This window comes from Rhinichthys klamathensis, unplaced genomic scaffold (genome assembly GCF_029890125.1).
Source record: "Rhinichthys klamathensis goyatoka isolate OS25496 unplaced genomic scaffold, OSU_Roscu_1.1 h1tg000321l_1, whole genome shotgun sequence".
Taxonomy (NCBI): domain Eukaryota; kingdom Metazoa; phylum Chordata; class Actinopteri; order Cypriniformes; family Leuciscidae; genus Rhinichthys; species Rhinichthys klamathensis.
The window spans coordinates 969,008-990,018 of record NW_026606837.1 but is presented as its reverse complement, the minus strand read 5'-3'; the positions used below and the strand labels follow the sequence as shown (position 1 = coordinate 990,018).

The 21,011-nt window shown below is 38.1% G+C and overlaps 2 protein-coding genes across 6 annotated transcripts in view; one reads left to right on the top strand and one right to left on the bottom strand.

Annotated features, from left to right (window-relative positions):
• map6a (microtubule-associated protein 6a) overlaps nucleotides 1-21,011 on the top strand; it is a 224,641-nt gene that overhangs the window by 58,676 nt on the left and 144,954 nt on the right. The window lies entirely within an intron of this gene.
• The window catches only part of uvrag (UV radiation resistance associated gene), a 106,686-nt gene continuing 88,436 nt past the window's right edge, over nucleotides 2,762-21,011 (bottom strand). Inside the window, exons 14-15 of the mRNA XM_056271541.1 lie at nucleotides 12,543-12,634; nucleotides 2,762-3,786 (exon numbers count right to left, since the gene is read on the bottom strand). Of these exons, the coding sequence (XP_056127516.1) occupies nucleotides 3,027-3,786; nucleotides 12,543-12,634 (852 nt within the window). The 3' untranslated portion in view covers nucleotides 2,762-3,026. The remainder of the gene's footprint in view (nucleotides 3,787-12,542; nucleotides 12,635-21,011) is intronic.

Genomic DNA, 21,011 nt, shown 5'->3' with positions numbered 1-21,011 from the left:
GAGCAAATACAAGAATTTGTTCAGCTTAGTTAAAATAACATACATAAAGGACATGCTGCTGCCAGAAAATATATAAGAATCTCCTGTAGCAGATCTCTACAGGTGGCGCTGGGGAGGAGGAGGGGTAAACAAATGTTCATAATCGTGCAGAAGGGCAACCGCAGACTAGGATACGAAATATATGATTACATGGATTAGGAAGCACGTCTGATTGGTTAATGTCATAGCGTTAGAAGAACCAATCTGTGCCAAGTACACTATGATTTAACAGCTTGTAGAACCACCTTTAGCAGCAATAGCTTGAAGTAACCGTTTTCTGTATGACGTTATCAGTCTCTCACATCGTTGTTAATGGATTTTGGCCCACTCTTCTTTACAACATTGTTTCAGTTCATTAAGGTTTGTGAAGAGAAGAAATGCTCAAAGTCATATCATTTAACTGGTCTTTAATAAAACACCTTTCATACAAAAGTATATGTACAGTGTCACAGCAATTTATGGAAACAAATTTCTTTGTATTTGTCTTAAATACATCATGTATCAACAGTCATTCAAAGAAAATTTAAAAGAGACAGAAAATCAAACAAGGGTTTCAGGCCAGGATGAAATGATGTAAAAGTCAACCATTACTAGTCCTTCCTGACAACGTAGTCCTTTTCTTAAGAGTGTTTATTACATTCATGATGTGATTCTTATGGAAGAGGACTCTTGTGTATACCTGAAAAGCAGATTAGAATAAAGGACACCAAATTATAAATATAAGAATTAAATACTGCTTAGGGGAAAACACAAAATGACTTTTAAAAGTTGTGCAGATGGATGAATATTGTTTTTAGAGGAAATTCCATTGAAGAGTAGTGTGCAAGACAAATCAATGAGGATTAATGCCATAATCGAGACAAAAAAGAAAGAACTGCAGTGAATACAGAGGAAAGGCCATCTGCTCCTCTTCAACAGTATACAGTGCACATCATTTGTATTTTGGTTTTTCTGATAGCTGAATAACTGTATACAGTGGGAAAGATCATTGACATTAAAGCAGCTTCAAGGAAAAAGTTCGTTTTAGAATAAAGATCTCGCAACCATGAAGGTTTTGCCTAAACTGTTGTTGGTAATCTAGGTCTTTTACACCATGTCTATTCTGAAAGTGACTGATGTCGCATGTTTCCACATAGGTATGCCATTTTACTTTGTATAGGTTATTTTAGAAGAACAAAACAATTTTAGACATATTGTTACAACTGCTTATTTATATGTTTAAAAAACCAAAGATGATTTAAATTAATTTATGTAATCAATTTTAGATAAAACAGATGGGAAACAAAGCTGGAGTGGCTGTACAGCACACACACCAAACAAATTGAAACGGGCAAAAGATTGTAACAAAAAGATATTTTTTAAAAATTTAAAAAATTGAGAATTGGGTGCAAAAATAAAACCGGCCCGTCAACAATGCGACACAATGAACACTTCAAGTGTAGACAGATTTGTTGGTTACAATAGGAGCTATTGAGATTTGTTAGGTGGTGATGTGCCACTCACATCCAGTGTTGACAAAGCATCAAACTGTGTGTGAAGCACAGCTGTCAGAATTTAATAAATCTGGGTGAATAAATCAGAGAGAATACAAGGTCTCGCAACAGTCAGACTGGGAAAAAAATGAGATTTGCGCAATATGTGCGTGCATGTTTTTCATCTTCTTGAGGCAGGACTCGGGTGTGCAGCATGAGAAAGGGTGTCATTGGCACACGGACATTCCTCGCCCTTTCCGCCCACCCTGACCAACAGCCATTCCTCCCGCCCCATGGCCTGGTATATATCAGGGTTTGCTCTCAGGTTGATCCGGGTGGACCAGAGCTCCCGCTGTAACACTGTGTGGCGTTTAAAGGGATAGTTCACCCAAAAATGAAAATTCTGTCATAATTTAATAACCATTATGTTGTTCCATACCTGCATGACTTTTTCTTCTTTGGAACACAAAAGATGAAATGTAACATTCTGAAAAGTGTTTCAGTGATTTTTACCTTTTAAAAAATGTTTTGATATTAGCATGTTGATCAATTTTAGCTTGAGCACAAGGATATAAAAACTCAATCTAGACCATTTATAGTTTTTATTTTTTTTTATCTCTACATTAATTGCCTCAGGCCACATTCAAACTTAGGTTTTTTGGGACCCGTTCAAAATTAATATATTATAATGATAATAAATATTAGTATTGCCATTTATATCTTTTTATTTTATTAAATTAAACTGTACAAATTAAACAAACTATTAAAGGAATATACTGAAGTACGAAGCCCCACACATGACTTGTGGGGGAAAAAATATGTATACCGTGGCAACGAATTAACGATTCATTCCCACGATTTACTAATAATAATTATTATTATTTTATTTTACTAAATACTATGTCAAAAGTACTGTTTACTAATATTTATGGCTGTCCTAAATTCTGTGCTCAGACAATTTTGTTCTGTGCTGAGTCAAATGAATCACACCTTTCACCAAAAGGTGACAAGTTTGCAACACTGGTCAAACACTGGGTCCAAAAACACCATTGGATGAATCCAGTTGACTTTTATTGTATGGACCAAAATAGTTCTTCTAAATATCTTCTTTTGTGTTCCACAGAGGAATGAAAGTCACACATGTTTGGACCGACATTAGGGCGAATAAATGATGACAGAATTTTCATTTTTGGGTGAACTATCCCATTAAGACTGCGCATCCATTTACCCAGAAAGACGTCCAACACGCATTTCAACCACAAACATTCTCTTTATTTCACTTTAAAGGATTATAGAAATGCTTTGAGAAGTGCAAATTGGTCAATATTCCAGATATTTCCTAATAATATTAATGAGTATTATAACAATATTAATAATAATATATTTCTTTATGTAATGTCTATATTTGTTGCAGTCAGGGTGAAATATTACGCAGGCTCAGCCTTGTGTCACCAACCAACTTGGACACCCGTCACTCTCTGACCCGTTTTTCCAGGGCCACGTCCTGTCTCCCAGTTATTTTTCAGAGTTCTTCCGAGGCCGTCGGAAGCTAGACATGTTCTCTAGTGCATAGATGCGCCGCGAGACCTCCTCGATCCCGGCGGCGTCGAACTCTCCCAAAACCTGTTCGTCGCACTCGACTGCGATGGCGTGCTCCACCGGGATGCATGGGTAATCGTCCAGTCTGGCGCCGCCTCCCAATCCCAACCCTAATCCTAGTCCCAATCCCAGCCCCGTGGCTTCAGTGCCCATAATCTCCTCCGCCTGCTCTACGGAGCAGCACAGCTCACCTCTGCTCGCAACACCCAATCCCATACCCCCGCTGGGCACGGCCGAGCCGTTCATGGCCCCTGCGTGCTGAGGTGAGGAGTCAGAGAGTAATGTACTGGCTATGTCTGTAGGTACTTCCAGAGGTTTCTCCGTATGTGCCTCGGGAACAGTCTCTCCATCCCCATGAGTTTCTACAGTCTTACCTACTTCCACGCTCGCAATCTCCGTTGACGGCGCTGATGGAATCTCCAGAGTGGTCATGGGATCCGTGGACGGCGCTGATGGAATCTCCGGAGTGGTCATGGGATCAGGTTGTGCCATAGTGGTGTTGTAACTAGGCGGAGGGGTTCGGTATTTCTGTTTATCCGCATCTGAGCCAGACCGCTTCTGGACGTCCCGTTCAGGTGAACTGGAGAGGGTCGGAAATCCCACTTCGGATGCGGTGGAAACGCTGAGATGAGACTTCAGAGGGACGGGGATGGACATGGAGACATGGTGCCTGTCACTGAGAGAGAAGAACAGAAACAGAGGCACACGGTTATGATATTCCATCACCTTTAATTCGCTTCAGAATAGGGAGAGCCAGAAATCGAGGGATGGGAAAGAAACTCGAGAGTGTGAAGATGCTGATGTCAGTGGAGCTCTTTGTTGCTGATGGATCATCTCATAATTCATTTACACACATCCGTAGCCTGGGAGAGCTCAGCAAGAGTCTCTGATCCTCAACCTCACACACACACTCAAACAAATACACTCGCACCCCCCTAAAACACACACAGCTGTTGGACTACATACATCATCTGAAATATGACATCTAGAAAGTAAAACAATTGTATAAGATTAGTCATTCTTCACAAGGAGCTTTCACAGAGAGCTGAAACAAGCTGCAAAGTTATACATGCTAAAACAGTCTAGTTATCTTACATTAACAAAAAATGAATAGCATGTCAGGCTCAAGGTAAAATACCCCATAGATACATTCAAAAGTTTTACATTGATAATGTTAAAAATATTTATTTTTAAATAATGAATTTGCATTCATCAAAGAATCCTGAAAAAAAAGAACATTAAGCAGCAAAACCGTTTTAAACTTTGATAATAATAAGAAATGTTTCTTGACCACCAAATCAGCATATTAGAGTAATGATGCTGAAAAATAATCTGAATGATGCTGAAAAATAAAATGATAAATATATTGATATTTTGAATTGTAATAGTATTTCACATTGTTACTGTTTTTATTATATTTTTGATCAAATAAATGCATAAATGCAATGTTTTTTTTTTAAACTTAAAAAAAGACCACAATCTTTTGAATCTTTTGTGTACCTAAAGAGCAATTATAAAAATTCACTAAGCAGTTATGGATTAAAATGGATAAATGTAGATAAACTGTTAACACTCACATAAAATGTGAGTCTCACAATGCAATGCATTTAAATTGACTTTACATTTGCTTGAGAGAAAAAAACTGGATTTACTAAATACCACTTGTTGAAACATAACATACTGTTTGAAATGTTTATGGGTGTATTATTTCTTTCACATTGATTTTATTTTTCAATTGTAGGCGATATACAATGTAATCTATTGTCCGTATGTTTTTGTGTCTTCATTACAGCAGTGAGGATATTCACTCAAAGCCGTACAGTATGTGTGGTGGAGAAATATGCGGTTTTATTCCTGTGTGGTGTGTCTGGACAGGAACCATTGCTATATGGCAGCTTTGATGTTGTCCAACCGCAATAATAAGCAAAGAAACATGCTCCCAAATTCTTCATCAGTTCACTGAAAACAAACATCTAATGGTTGGCCATGGCGTGTCGTGTACCGTATATTCAGTTTCCCAAATTATTCTTCTTGCACTCTTCCAGACCGCTCAGAACGTAATTAGATCCAGTTTTCAGATGTGAAATTGAGAGAGATGTTCCAAATGAAATGTTACCGTGAGCAAAACCATAGCATTTCAAAACAGCAGTCAGATGTATCTGCAAAGCATTAGGGTGGCGTTCAAAAACGTGTCGGCTATGGTCAACTAAAGACGACCTCTGATTGTCGTTGAACTCCATCTCTTTAGACTAAAATCATTTATATATACGATTACAGATTATAATAAAAAGCTGGTTATTTTAAAATATCTTAATACGACCAACTTATGCATGTGTTACGTAGATATGTAAAACATATGGGCTCCATCTAGCCAAGTGTTTAGACGTCATACCCCCCTAGCAGGGAAAAATAAAGCATTTTTTGTTTGGAGCAGGAGGCTATTTGTTACACAGTGCTTCCCCTTATAAATGAGTTCCTCTAAACATGTGTCAAACCGCAACCCTTAATCAAGAGCAAGGGGCCGGTGTGTGCTGGTGGATGGTGTGGGGCTAAAGATCGCCTGTGCGGTAGAGTCGGGACAGAAGAGGGGGCTTTTTGCGCTCAAGCATGCCAGACTGATCTCCCAGAACCGTCATAATATTTTTCATGCAGCACATTTTTTTCTGTTGGACTTAAACTTGACTTTTAATATGGTAAATGGTAAAATGGACTGCATTTATATAGCGCTTTCACTGACCCAATGGCCACCAAAGCGCTTTACAATTTGCCTCACATTCACCCATTCACTCTCTCATTCATACACCGACGGGCCAATATGGGCCAATTAGGCTGTCCCCACCCCTCCCCTCCCCTCCCTCCCTCCAAGAGCAGAGCAGAGCATTGGCAGGGAGAAGGGAACGCATCTCAGGGCTTCCTGTGTGAGGATGGGTGGTGGTCCGAGAGCGAACCGGAGGGGCTGTGGAAGAATAACGGCGGCAGAGGTGTGTGTATTATTGTGAAAAAGACTCTGGAACGAGAAACAGATTCAAACTACCCAGGAGGAATTTGGGAAACCACAAATTCTCCACAGTTGGGTGAGAAGTAAAAATAAATGAAAAAGGATGACGATAAATAAAAAAGATAGTTTGAATAATGTTTGCTTAAGACCTTACACCTCTTCTACAAACATTACATTAACGGCCCTGCAAATATGTCCGCGTAATAGCATACTAACAAATACATAGACATTCAGATAATAATAATCATAAGAGTATCATCATTTTATAATTATAAAAAATGATATAACTATATAATAATTGCCTATTCTAAAAATGGACAATTATATTATTATGCAATTATAATAATAGAATTGACAATTTTTTTCATTGAAACAATAATATAACTGAAAATTGAATTGTCTATTAAAATATTGTAATCAAAAATAGTAATTTCAGTTAGAAAATGTAGAGGAGCAGCGTTCCTTCATTCGCTTGAGGGTATGACTAGGAAAATGAAATAGGACATTTTCTGTTCTTTTTGGATCTGAGAAACTGAGAGAAGCATCTTTTTCAGATTATAGAAGGGCTGGTCTTCATTCAGAGTCAAGCAGCATCGCACAAATGCCTTTGCGCTAATTTACCTATTGACATAAAAATGCATTGTTTATGGGGGTGACAAATTGTTTCCTGTATTCCCTGTCTGGATATGCACCAGTAATGATGCTTCAAAACGATGACAGGAATGATCAAAGATCCTGCATGTTATGGAGATTGGAGATTTTATGGAGACTGTTTCCGGAAACTTAGGATGATGGCTAAAGTTGTCATGGCGACCGGGTTCTGTAATCGGAATGCTTTCTTGGCGGGATGGCTGAGAGGATTGTAAAGAATAAAGGAACACTGGAGGAACGCTGATGGAATTATGGAGGGACGCTCCACCAGATGTAAGTACAAACACCTATCAGTATGTTATTCACAGAGACAGCTTCATCCCACTGTGCAAATCTGTCTGGACAGTTCCAAGATTTTTCTTCACTCTGATTCAATACCTATAACTTTTTTGTGAGCTGCAACTGAAATAAAAATGAAAACGTATATATATATATATATATAAAAGTATATGTGTGTGTGTGTGTGTGTGTGTACATTGACTTTGAACCAATTCTGTAGAATGGCCCATATACAGAGTTGGAAACGTCTTGAAAAAATGGTGTCTTTTTCCACAAATTTTGTATGTATGCTAATTGTATAATATCCAAGGTACACATTTCAAGTAATTGTGCAGTTAAATTATTATATTGTATTTTCAGAAAGTTTTGGAACATTTTTCCTCACCGAATAATTTAATAAGAAGGCTTATATTGACCTGTTAATATTTTGTTTACATCTACCTTGTAAAAAAACTTTTTTGTTGCTATTGTTTTTTATAAAAGTTTTCACAGGTAAATCAATAACTATTACAATTTTAACACTATTTCAAGTTTAATTTATAAGATTTGTTGTATTTTGAATCCAATCTTTCTTTGTAAAAAAAAAAAAATGTAGGGGTGTGGTTTAAATCAGTCTCAGCCAATGGACTAAAACACACACTGTTTTGGTAGTGACAAGAAAATGCGGGACACATTTTTTTACATAATGTTTCATGATTTAAAAATAAAATATAAAATAAATGTTTGTTTTTTTTATTTCACTTTTTAAAAGAAATCAAAAAGATATTTTTTTCAAAAACAACAATGTAAAAAATGTAAAAAAAACAACAACATTTCTTCTACAATTTTTACAAGTTTAAATTTAGGGGTTAGGGTTCGGGACAAACACCTTCCAATTGAAAGTACTCAATAAATTATGATTTTATATATATATATTAAGCTTACTGATATTTTGAATATTATTGTGGGATTCAATAGATGATAGAAGGATCTTTGTAAACATCTAACATTTTAATATTTAAATGCTTTTTAAATGTGTTTTTTGGTTGTGGGACAGCAGTTTGCACCAATTCTGTAGAATGGTCCATATAAATGTATAATTTTATGTGAGACACCTGTGTTTCAGTGTGTTTCAACCAAGATTGGCTAACTTAAAGTTGTCTTTGCACATTAAACTGGCATAAGAGAAGGTATTTTAACATTGAAAGGACCTATATTTCTAAGTGTACCTACCCAGGATTAAGGGATTACTATGGGTGGACATCTAAAAACATTGTTTGTTATGAATCAGGCCTTCCTTCAAACTATTTGACAGCCATTTATATACTGGATTAGCAAAAGCGTGTTGTGAAAATCTATAATAAAACAGTTGCTTGATGAATCATGTTCCAAAATGGATGGAAAAGAATCCCCCTATGGTGCCAAGTTACAGGACTTACTGTAGGGTGGAGCTTGTGAATTTGGGCCAGCGCTATAGGCTAAATTGGGTGGGCGGGTTTAGATTTTAACCAAAGAAAAACAAGAAGGGTTGAAAAAGATAAAAAGATAAAGATTTATGGTTTGTTAGTGTTGCACTTTCACCAGAGTTCCAGGAGATTCTTCAGAACTTCCAACCCCACCCTAGAGTTTCCATCCTGGGGTGTTGAGTCACATCAGCCCCTTCACTTCCACAGCCCCCCCCCTGCGCCTCCCTGTCTTTACCCGTTCTCAAGAGCTCCACAGTGGGGCTGCAGGACCTCTAAAGCGCTGCCAGAGTCCTGCGCCATAAATAAGAGAATGTTTCGCATATTCGGTTTGAACTCGGCAGGACACGTCATTAACACAGCGGCACCATGTCTTGCACCCCCCGTCTGCCTTTCACCATCTTCGCTCTGTTTCTTCTTATACTCCATCCACTGTTCTAAACTGTGACTTTTTCTCTCATCGTTTTGCTCTTCTTCCCTACTTGGCATCTCAGACTGTTCCCGCTCCAAATGGAAACCGCCAGAACGCATGAAACTGATTATGGCTCCAGAGGAAGGCAGCGAAGACTGAATCTCGCTGACAATCAGTGTTTGAATGGGAAAAAGCAACAGGATGGTGAAAGGATCAGTTAGAGATGTGAGATAAGCAGACTGAGCTTGTTCGACAGGACTCTGCCATGTCAACATTTTAGACTAAACTAAAAGATATGGCACAATCCGCATACAATTTGCACCCACAGAAAGCTCAACAGACAGGAGCGCCTGTCATTTACAAAGTTCTATTTTCCTTAAAAGCAGATCAGAAAATGCAAAGTCCACAGATTCTGCATGGGCTTTGTTGGTCAGCCATTTCTAATAGACTTTAACTTGAGCAAACATTATTTAATGTGACATTTTTAAAGTCACCATGAAATCAAATTGACAAATCTTTTTTTTTTATGGAAGATTGCAGTGTTTTTACAAATGTAATTTAATGTGCCTGCATAATCTTTAATCAAAATAACTTCCTCTCCCACTTGCAGCGACATCTCTTCTCTTCTTTGATGACATGTTTACTGGCGTGAGGGCGGGACAACCTACCACTCACATGAGATCGACCAATAGCAAACCACAATGATCCAATGGATTACCGGTTGACAAAATCAAGGCCCAGTTCGAAGCTATTTCACTCATATATACATCATAATAGGGTAGAAAAGACGATCACAACTTCCGTTTCATGCCGACTTTAATGTGAAAAAAACAAAAACCCAAGTCATATGTGGGATATTCATTTTTTTTTTTTAGATCTCTTACCATTAAGGGTCAAGGGTGACGTGAAAGGAAGCAAAGCAGCATTGTTCATACTGTACATCATCTAGGCATCATTTACCGTGTTTTAAATTCTCTCAGCAAAAGTTTGCTAAAAAAGTTCTGTAATGTAGGAATTGAGTAATTGATACATTTTATTTTAATAATTTTGATCATTTTAAGTCACCATTTACCAAATAACTCCTTTGTTGCTGCCATGTTTATGTCATCACATACACGCAACTCAGCAAAATTTGTTTCCTAGAGTTTCCAAGTTGGAAAAATTGAGTCCAACTTTAATGTGAGTGGAGTTTAGCTGCATTTTTTCCAAAATAGGAAGTTGGAAATTCCAACAATTGGAACACAGCATTAAGGTCCTAGGTAACATCATATTAGGTTACAAAAGACCTTAGATTGACACCCAGATACACAATAGTACAATAGTACAACACCTTGAACTTTGGGTTGTAAAGGACAGACAATGTCCAAACTGACAGTTTACTTTGGTTCCATTCAAAATAAATATGCTAACAATGTCATAATGGAAATTATCATGGATCAGTGTTATCATTCAGACTTGGTGTGTCAAATAGTGTATTCCCAAAACTATTCTGAAAAACTTGGAACCAGTTAGTTTTCCCTGAAAAAAGAGCTTTACTTTATCGTCCAGTCTGTAAATTGAGCTGAAACGCATGCTGAGTCCAGGTATCTGAGCCAACGGTTCTGCCAAAGGATCAAATATTAATAACCTCTTGTTCAGAAATTCAGTTGTTAGACATGCAACGTGCAAAACTCCTGAACACACAATGTACAATGTATGTGTTCCTACCGTCAACTTTTATAACAAATTTGAACAGATCAAACAATTTCATTAAGCCTGTCTCGAAAACTCCACCATCTCCCTTTACTATATAAACGTCCATTGGGATTAAGGAAGAAGGGCAAAATAAATCTTCATATTTTCCCAAAACGAACTCCTCTGAATCCGCAGAAGTTCTCATGGTACACCTGCGCAGTACTCCCACCATTCCCATTTCTTCCCGTGCTTTCTCTGCGATTCCCTTCTTTTTCCCTCTAAGGACCTCCTGCAGCTGCCCTGACGCAGATTTTTATGCGTCGATAATTCACATCTCTGGCCCCTGCCCTGGAAACATTATCTAAACTGAGAGGGGAGGGAGTGTAGGAGAGGAAGTGGATGCAAGGGTAATAAAAGCAGTCTGCAACAAACGGAAAATAAAAGAATCCATTTACTCTATGTTTCATATTTCAGCTCTGGATCCAGAGAGTTGCTTCCTGCGCTGGAGAACGAGTCTAGACCTCGTGTTTGACTCACTCAGGAGTCAACGCTAGCAGACCGCCAATCTGTATAACGTAACATGATTCTTAGAGGGTCTCAATGTGCTGTAAGTTATGGTTTACGGCTGCGGGGCCGTATAAGGAAGATGTCGAAAGGAATGTTCTGCAGTTTTGTGTTTGGGTATACGGTCCCCCCTCCCCAGGGGAGACGGAAACTGCTCTTTCACGGTTCTAAGCGTACCGTCGAGTCAACATGACTGCCCTCCAGGTTCGCTTAGCCATGCGGCGCAACCGCCTGTTCACCGGACTTCCACTTCCTCCTTTACTTCCTGCCACTCTGTACAGTTCAAAAGGTCAAAAGGTCATACTTTCATCTTTTCCATCTTAAGCGTTTCCACAATCCATTAAACATTTACTTTTGGGGCGGGGTGGGGGTTACTGAAGCATTTTACTTACACTGGCCTCCTTCCTTTCAAAACACAGATTATTAAATTAACGTTCAGATAGATGGTTTATCTATCACTGAACCAAGAAAGAGCTGGAGAGATCCAAAGCAGGCTTTTTTAACGGTGTGTTTTTGACTGCCATTGGTTTTAAAGGGATACACTTGGGAATTTGTATCATTACTGTTGTAAAAAATGCTAATTTTGTTGCTTTCTCAAGCTGGCTAGGTTACTTCAGCGGTAAATCATAGTGCATATCAACAGTTTCCAGATTTAGAAAGCAAATGTTCTCTTTATAAACCTTTTAGATACAATGATTTACCAGTTCGAAAACAATCATAAAAATAGCTTCTTGCTAGGCATTAATAAAAACAAGATTTTCACATTTTCTGAAAATTTATATGAATATAAGTAATATTTAAAATTTTCTAGGGAAAATATGACTAAATATGTAAAGAAAATATGAAAATGAACAAAGAATATGTTTACATTTTCTGAAAAATCAAAGTACAAATATGAAAAGAAAATATAAAAAATATGAATATTATTTTTACATTAAAAATTAAGACAATATAGAAAAACATATAAATCAAATATTTTTATATTTTCTGAAAAATATAAGTACAAATATAAATAGAAAAATTAAAATAATTATACATGTTATGGATATTTTTACATTTTCTGTAGAAAAACAGGAATTATGAAAAATATAAATATAAGAGAAAAAAAAGGTCAGTGCTGTTCAAAGATATATATATAACTACAGTAGTTGCCAGAATGTTGCTATGCCGTTGTTATGATGTTCTGGGTTTTTGCTAGGTGGTTACTTGGTTACTGCCAAGTCAAAAGAGCCCACTCCCAAGCCTCTATAACATTCTAGTCATTAGATGGCTTGGGTCCCTCGTTTAAAATAAGTATATTTTTTGCCAGTTTTATCACCCACCACCACACAAAAAATAAGTCTGATCACAAATTGAGGTATACTTTATGTCCACAGCTTAGCAAACACCAATAATAATGTTATATAACTCACCATCTTACAAGTAGTCCATGCTCTAGGAAGTTTTTGAGGTTGGGTAAAGTCTGACGTAGGTCTGGGGTGGAGAGCCCATGCTGGTACCTCAACTGTAGAATGAGAAACACAGAGGAAATATGTTTGTTACAACCATCATCACCTGTCTGAACGATGAGTATACAGTCACTATATTGCATCACCTGGGCATCATGCCATCAGCTAGTGCAGCAGGTTAATGCATTACCCCACAGGTGAACATACTGCGCACACACACACAAAGGATTTCCATCTGCAGATGTTTAAGTTATTTAGTCTGCATGCTGCAGAACCACTGACAGGAGACATTAACCAGCTCCTGGTTCTCTTAAGTTTCAAATTAATATTTAATAAAGATGGGGTCATAAAAAAAAAGAGAATTTTTTAAAGAGTGAAAGCAGTCCTAGAGCTGTGCAGGCATTTTATATATATATATATATATATATATATATATATATATATATATATATATATATATATATATATATATATATATATATATATATATATATAAAATACACATTAATTTATAAGAGATGAAAGATGTTTAGTCAAAATAAATACTAGACTGATCTGTGGACCTAACAAGTACAATCGCTCAGTCTAATACACTGGCCATCATTGTTCTCTGACATGTTAACATCAACACACACTACAACAACCACAATAATACAGCGTGAGTGTGTGTGTACAGATGGGGATGGGATGTAGGAGGGGAAAAAAGACAAAGATAAGAAAAAGGAAGTGAGAGAGAGAGAAATGGCACACATCTGGAACTAATGAAAGACAGGAGGGGGGAAAAAACCCACAACTCTTCCCCAAAAAGCAAGATTTTCTCTTGCTCTCCTTAAAAAACATACTTCCTTCCTGGACTATGGCATTGACAAAACTGTCTTTCCCAAGAGCCAAAATCCAAACAGTCCCCCAACAGTAAGCGAGAATTAAACAAGTAACAGTAAAAGTAACAATATTTTTAGAAAATCACAGCACCCCTTTTGGCTTGGAGGTGAAACGCAACAATAGCAGTCAATTTATTTGAATTGAAAAGCAAGTGCATGAGGTCTCAAGGGCAACTAATGCATTAAGGACACTCCTTGACAAACATCTGGTTTATCTGGCCGTATGGCAGCACCCTCTGTATGTCTTCATAAAACCTGATCAATCATAATAACACTGTGATAGATGATCCGCATGTGATTTCAATTACAACTGATACTGCTGCCACGATCACACTCCTACAGGCCAAGAATTCAATAGGGATACCAGGGGTGAGAGAGAAAATGAGAGACAGAAATACTTTGGGAAATGGAGTAGGTGTTAACTAATTACAACATGGAGCAAAAGCCATTTCCATTAGTTCGCTAGTGCTCTGCTACAGGCCAAAAAAAAAAGGACTGTTTATTTCATAATACTGGACAGAAATTGGGGAAATGAGCATGTTACATATACATTATCAATATATATCCATTATCAACCATAATGGTAAAACTCAACATAAAATTGGCCGATACGGCACCAATATAAATTCAAAAAATATTTAGGGCTTAATGTATTTGAATTGCATAGACATGGTTTTAACATTAACAAACTAACAAAATTAATGTGATGCCTATTTGTCAGTCATGTGTATTGTGCAAATATCGTAACGTTAGTAGCAGTATAACATCATTTCAATACCCAAGTCTTTGTATTCATTGTGCTATTTCTGTTTGCCTCCCTAGAGCAACTTGACATCACTGTGAGTGTGAATATGTGTAGTTTCTTTTCAACAAAAGAACCCCTGGGATCTACCTTTTGTTTCTTTATAGAGGGCACAGTTCCAAGTCTCCGCTGGTGATGAAATGGTCAATTCCGCACAGAACTAACAGCCTTATTCATTCATGGATAAAAGTACACCTCTGGCTTTGACCAGATGACCATGTGCTGGGATCCGCATGTGGACCAAAAGGAAAAAGGACTTTGGATGTATGTGCCAACAGCAACAGCATTCCGTATTAGAATCAGAACGGGGTGTACCACTTATGCCTGGCCGACGGCCTAAAACCATATTTGTTCAGTGTTTCTCTGACAAAGATACTGATTAGATTAAACCCAAAAGTCGGTGAGAGTTTCCAGAAAAGTGAAACTGAAAATGAAGTAGGACGGACATGGTTGAACAGCCAAACACACAATCCAATCCGACCCCCTCGTAAAGCGTTGACTCGGCGTGAATGTTTTTACGAACCGTCACTAATGCTAGGAAACGTGGCTTTCACTCTGTGGTGAAGAAGACGATCATTATCGGTTTGCCTGATGAGCTTCCCTGATGAGGAGTCTATAGGTCTGTTCCAAAACCTGAAAAATGCTTGCTTTGCAGGCAGAAGATAACTAGTTTTGGTCAAATTTTAATGCAGCATTGCAAGTTTCTCCAAAAAAAAAAAAAAAAAAAAAAAAAAAATCCAGAATGTATTGTGAAAAAAATGTAATAAGCACAAAGAAATCTTGTTTAGAAATATAGTTCATTCAATGTAGAAGAGCTTCAATAAAAATAGCTTAGTGTAATTAAAATGAGATATTTGTAAGTGTAAATGTGTTTTTATGTTCATTAGAGTAGCATACTGTAAGCTTAGCGAAATGCAAACATAAAGCTTTATTGAATCACTTGTGTGTTTAGTCTTCAACGCAAAGTGATATTTGATAAAGTGATATTATATATCAGTCACGTATAAGATTACATGGTGGTTATAATGCTCCCTTAGTAGGCAGCATGCAGCACACTAGTTTTTGGAACAAAAACTATTATAAATAAATTTTTAATCACACATTTTTTACTTTTAATTAATGGAATCAAATACACTACCAATCAAAAATTTCATTTACAAAATGTTCATGCATTTCAAAGAAATACTGTTCTTTTGAACTTTCTACTTATAAAAAAAATCCTAAAACAAAATGCATCACTGTTTACACAAAATTATTAAGCAGCACAACTGTTTTCAACATTGACAATAATAAGAAATCAACATATTAAAATGATTTCTGAAGGATCATGTGACACTGAAGACTGGAGTAATGATGCTGAAAATTCAGCTGTCATCACAGGAATAAAATAAATTTAAAATTTTATTAAAATACAAAATTATTGTAAATTGCAAATCATTTCACAATATTACTGTTTTTACTGTATTATGGATTCAACAAATGCAGCCTAGGTGAGCATAAGAGACTTCAAAAGTATTAAAAAAAAATCTTACTGACCCCAAACCTTTGAACGTTAGTGTAGATTTATATTTATTTGATATACTTTTTCTGCCATCTTGGATTTATTTCACTGAGCTCATCACAATGCATTATGGGATTGGTTTTTCGGTGAAGGACATATGTGGCGCTGCCTTAGTATTTAGCCAAAAAAATTGGCCCATGATGCCTTATAATACTGTCTCAGCAGGCATATCACTAGTTTTAGAACGGAGCATTTGTGTGTGTATTCATTCAAGGATTGTAATTCTTCCAAAACTGAGACCTGAAATGCAGCCAAGGGTGTTGATCTGAAACCCGATAGGAAGCTCAAGGAAGAGCGGAATCGTGACATCATTGGATCGAAAGGGGCACATCGTAATTGTTTCGACTGTAGGCTTGCGTCAGTGTGTGTGTCCTAGAGTACCATTGTGAGTGCCTCCTCCATCTGCACGCCAACCCTTCTCATATCACATAAACAACAAAATCCCTTTTTATTCACACATATACGAGCATATAAACGGACAAAAGGAAAGATATGTTTTACACCGTAAAAAAAAAAAAACTGAAGTAGCATGTCGATAATTCAACTAGTAGTCATTAATAATCACCCACCCACTCCCTCGGGCAGCCTGCCCCTACAAAGCATTACGGGAAAAGAAATCTGCTCCTGCAATCTTGCAAGTCAAAGGCATTTGGCATGGACATTTGATTTCATTACTGGCTTTGTTCATCCTTACAATTTTTGCTACATGTGTTTAATAGCCGAGCACATCTGGCCCACGAGCCCAACGCTGGCGTGCTGCGTGACGGAGGTATGCGTGCTCCTCTTTCCCCTGTGTGCTTCACATTACACCGTAGCTTGAGTTGCAGCGTTTGTGAACTGCTTTTGGCAAAGAGCGCTGAGATAGATTAAAGTATAAACCTGGACATAAAGTATTTTTAAGCAAACAACTGCCCTTTTCCCCTCCCTAAGCTCGAGGACAAACAAATAAATATCCAGAAGACCGAAAAACGTGCCATCGGCGAAGACAGTAGTTGCGTCTTGGGGAACTTGGCCCTGCACGGATCGGCACGTCGGTTAATTAAAAACGACAGCCTGACTTGCTGACAAGTTGAAGCAACAAACAGTGCAGCGGGTGGCACTGGGTTCTCGCAAATAGAGATTTAAAAATGTATGAAAGAGAAGAGAGAGACTGACACGACAGTATATTTAGTTTTTCTTTCGCTCTGCACAGTTTTAAATCAAAGCGGGTGCTGACAGACAGAGCAAAGTGAATCATGGGTGAATGATGTGTTGTTAGTGTAATGACGGAGGTATCTGCTGTGATTTAAACCTTGGTGAGGATTTCGATAAACATTATAGTGCAGGGTCATTTGAAAGTATGTGTAAGCTACTGAATTATAAAAAATATGAGGATTCAAGGTGTTGCCTTTTTTCCCTTGTGGTTCTATGGGTTGTTGTTTGCCTGAGGTGTTCTGTTTGTTTTTGATGCTGGTATTGGAATTAGAGAATAACTGTCATCTGAGAATAACACTAAAGTTGTGGATGCATGCTGTGTGTACGAATGAAAACGATATAGGATCATTCATACTGCTATATAGGTGCTCTAGACTCCTACCGCACATTCTCCAGACTCGACTCAACCAAGGTTCTTGAATTTCTTCCATGGATGGGAATAGCCACATAAATGAAATGGCCAAATTGGTTGTGGATAAAAGACAGGTGGTTTTCCAAGTGCAGGTTTGAAAAGGTGCATGGGATACTACAGCAAACGAACATATCTTGATGTCCCAGTAACATGAGAAGCTCTGGAATGAGTTGGGTCACGACTTGAACATTTTTAACATATTGGTCAAACTTAATAGCGTGCAAATGTGGCGCTATAGCAAATTCATATGGCAGAAAGTAACTTTTTCCATTTTCCTGTCAAAATTTGAGGCTAACATAAGACTTGGGATGCTTGAGACTGTCCATCTACCAGCATTCCCTATTTTAACATGCAAAATTAAATAATAATATTCTATAATAACAAATATAATAAAATATAACTCAACGTACTTACATAAATATATAAAAATTATTATACAAAATAATAATACATTAAAAAAATAAAGAGTATTAATATAATATCATTTGAACTCCACTGTGTACATAGAGATTCCCAAAATAACAAAAACATTTAATAGAAATGATCTTAACACCTGGAATCCCAGCTGTATTTGTGTTCCATCGTCTCTATTCAAATTCAAATTCCCCTTTTCTTCCCTTTCACCCTGTTATTTTTCCCATTTCTGCCACAGCCAATTTTCTTACATACTAAAGAGGTTAAAGAGGTTCTCATTTTTTGAGGGAAATTAGAAATGTCACAGGATATGAAGACTGTGTCCCAAATGAAGCCTTTTTAATCCATCAGATGTCGTGTTGATGAGGGTTCTGTCATCGAAAAAGTCACATCAATTCAATGCAAAGGGGCGCAGAGAATCTCTTGATAACACAGTGAGGCAGATGCTTGGGAGGGTCGGATATCTGCAAGGCCATAACTTTTCATCAGCGGAGTCATTTTACAAACGTAGATGGCCGAGCAGCAGCTCTGGATCCAAACTCTAGAGATCTCTGAGATTTGGACCCACGCAGTGACCTTTGCAGTAAATTACAATAAAAACTGAATCCTTTAGGTATAAATGAGGAGGACATTTCCTTCTTGCCACGTTTCATAAAAAATAGACATGGGGAATGGTTTTGCTGGTTGGCCGAGTTCTTGCCCCCCCAAGGGATGGTAATCAGGGGCCCCGGATGGTCCCCTATTAGTCTGCTTAGGAGGGGCCGGCACAGGTGCTTTCCTTATGTTACCCACCCAGGTCAGAGATATAAAGGGGCCAGGAACAAACTATGGGAGTAGACACACACAAAGACACGCAAACATCTCTTGAAGTGTTTCAAAGACTGCGTTGAATTAGCAATTTCTGGATGTTCTTAGTCAGGTTTTTGGTAATGGTCTAACTTCCTTTTCTCATGTTATATGGAAGGTATACAATCTCATAAGTCCACAAAATGGTGGCTTTGCTCAAAGCGAGAAAGCATTTCTAAAGAGATGTCTCCTCAGATTTGACTACTTGCAGGGCCATTCCTTGTAAATTAATAGATGAGGGAAGATTTTTTTGTCAAGCCTTGGCATCGACCACTTAGTACTGTACTTGCTTACACCCACGTGAGAAAGTTTAAAAAGAGACAGGCCTTCATTAAGGTGGCGAATGCCAGTAGGGATGGCGAAAACTAAAAAATTTCTTGACCGACCACCAAGCCTCATTAGCCGGTTGAAACCGGTTAACCGATTAGTTTAAAATATGCCACGCTATTTGAAATAACAGCCATTTCCAGCCGCGCCTGCAATTTCGCAACTCTGTCGCATCTCTCTCTGCCTCCCGCTCACACACACACACACTGCCCCGGCGCCGCGCTTCCACTCACGTCACTTTTTTTAAATCCCCTACAGCGCGAAACATGAGTCCCGCAAACGCGGCGCCGCGGAGCTTGTATGTAATCGGAGGACAAATGGCTCCTTAGTTTTGAAATGGTTTGGGTACAAGGTGATCGCGTTAAAAATAAAGGCGTTAGTCTAGCGTTAGAAGCTCATTTGAAACATTGCCGCGGCTCATTTAAGAAAATGACAGCTCCGAAGAGACGCCACTTTAGTTTGAGGTAGTGCTAATAATAATAAAGAAAGATGATGATCATCATCACCTTATCTGTTACCACTGAAATGTAATATATTTTTACAGTATTACTACTGTATTTAAGCACTGTATCACACAAGATGCAACTTACTGTGTCATTCTTTTTGGTGAAATGGTCCCACACACTACGTTTCTTTACACGCTTTATCCTGTCGTCTGCCCTGGCTCTAACCTCGAGTGTTTTAGCCTGTAGCCTTTACTTTTCACAAACCTTGTGAGCGCGCGAACCCAAACGCTGTGACCTCGCGCCAAATGTTTTTATTGGTTTATTAAGTACAAACAGGCGAGTTATGAAATTGAGTGTGAGGCATTTGTTCACTTCACACAAAAATATCTTGGAATGAGATGGCTAACTGTAGTAGCGTTTAGTCCACTGTCTATGATAGCCTAATTTAGAGATCACTTTTTTTTTTTTAACCGACTACCGACAACTTTGATCGGTTAACGTTGAGACGGTCAACCATCGGTCAAACGGTCATCGGTTAGCATCCCTAGCCAGAATATGTTTGCTGAAAGTTCCCCGTAACTCAAATTAAGTACTGGTCTATATTTTGCACTGATAAGCCTCTCCATAATATAACATCTATTATTATCTGGGTTACTTTCGATTCTCACTTGCTTTGCCAAAGTCATTGTGACTCAAAAGCCTAACTGTTTGGCACCGGAGACTGGGAACACACTTGCATAAAACGGTATATCAGAAAGGCACCATATTGTTTGGGTTATTCAGGAGAAAGGCATGCATATATTAGCTATCAGGGCTAATGCACATGCCAAGTGTTACTAAGGATTTGAAGGTAAAAACGGCCTGGAGATGTCTTGGCTTCGGTGGTGCAAGGTACTTATTTTGAATCAAACATCAAAAGAATCAGAAAGTGCCCTCGAAAGGTTCCTCATTGTGTCTGAGGCCAAAATATATGCAACAAAACATTCAAGCCACACTAAACATCTAAGCAACAATTTTGAATGGACTTTCAGGCTTGGTTAACTTGTATAATGTAGAGCTTTGGCCTCACTGAGCAGCTAAAGTCTCCAATACACAACGAAGCAGGCTAATGTAAACCACAGTGACTGCTTGAAAACACATGCTAGGCGCTCTGGCTTCAACGCTAACAAAATTAGCCATGAAAACTCTCATTGGACTGTGGCCATAAAGATGCCAATCAAAACCTTGCATACCGTAAAACTTCAAATAATAGCCGAGTCCCAAATAGACGCCTGTCTCTTTTACACGCCTGGTGTGGCTGCAGGTTTGGATAAATAAAGGCCGGTCTCAAATAGAGGACTGGTCAGTTTTTTTGTTTCGGTTTGTATTTAATCTTCTAAAACTCGTCAGATCGTCTGTTTAAGCCAGTTCTATGGTGCAGATTGTGCACGCAAGAGAGCCCTGCGCATCTGGGCAGGAGCTGTTAGCGCAAGAAAGCCGCGTCTATGACAACTCGAGGTATGGCACACCGGACGTGCACTTTGTCAGTTTATGGCCAGCAATATTGTTAT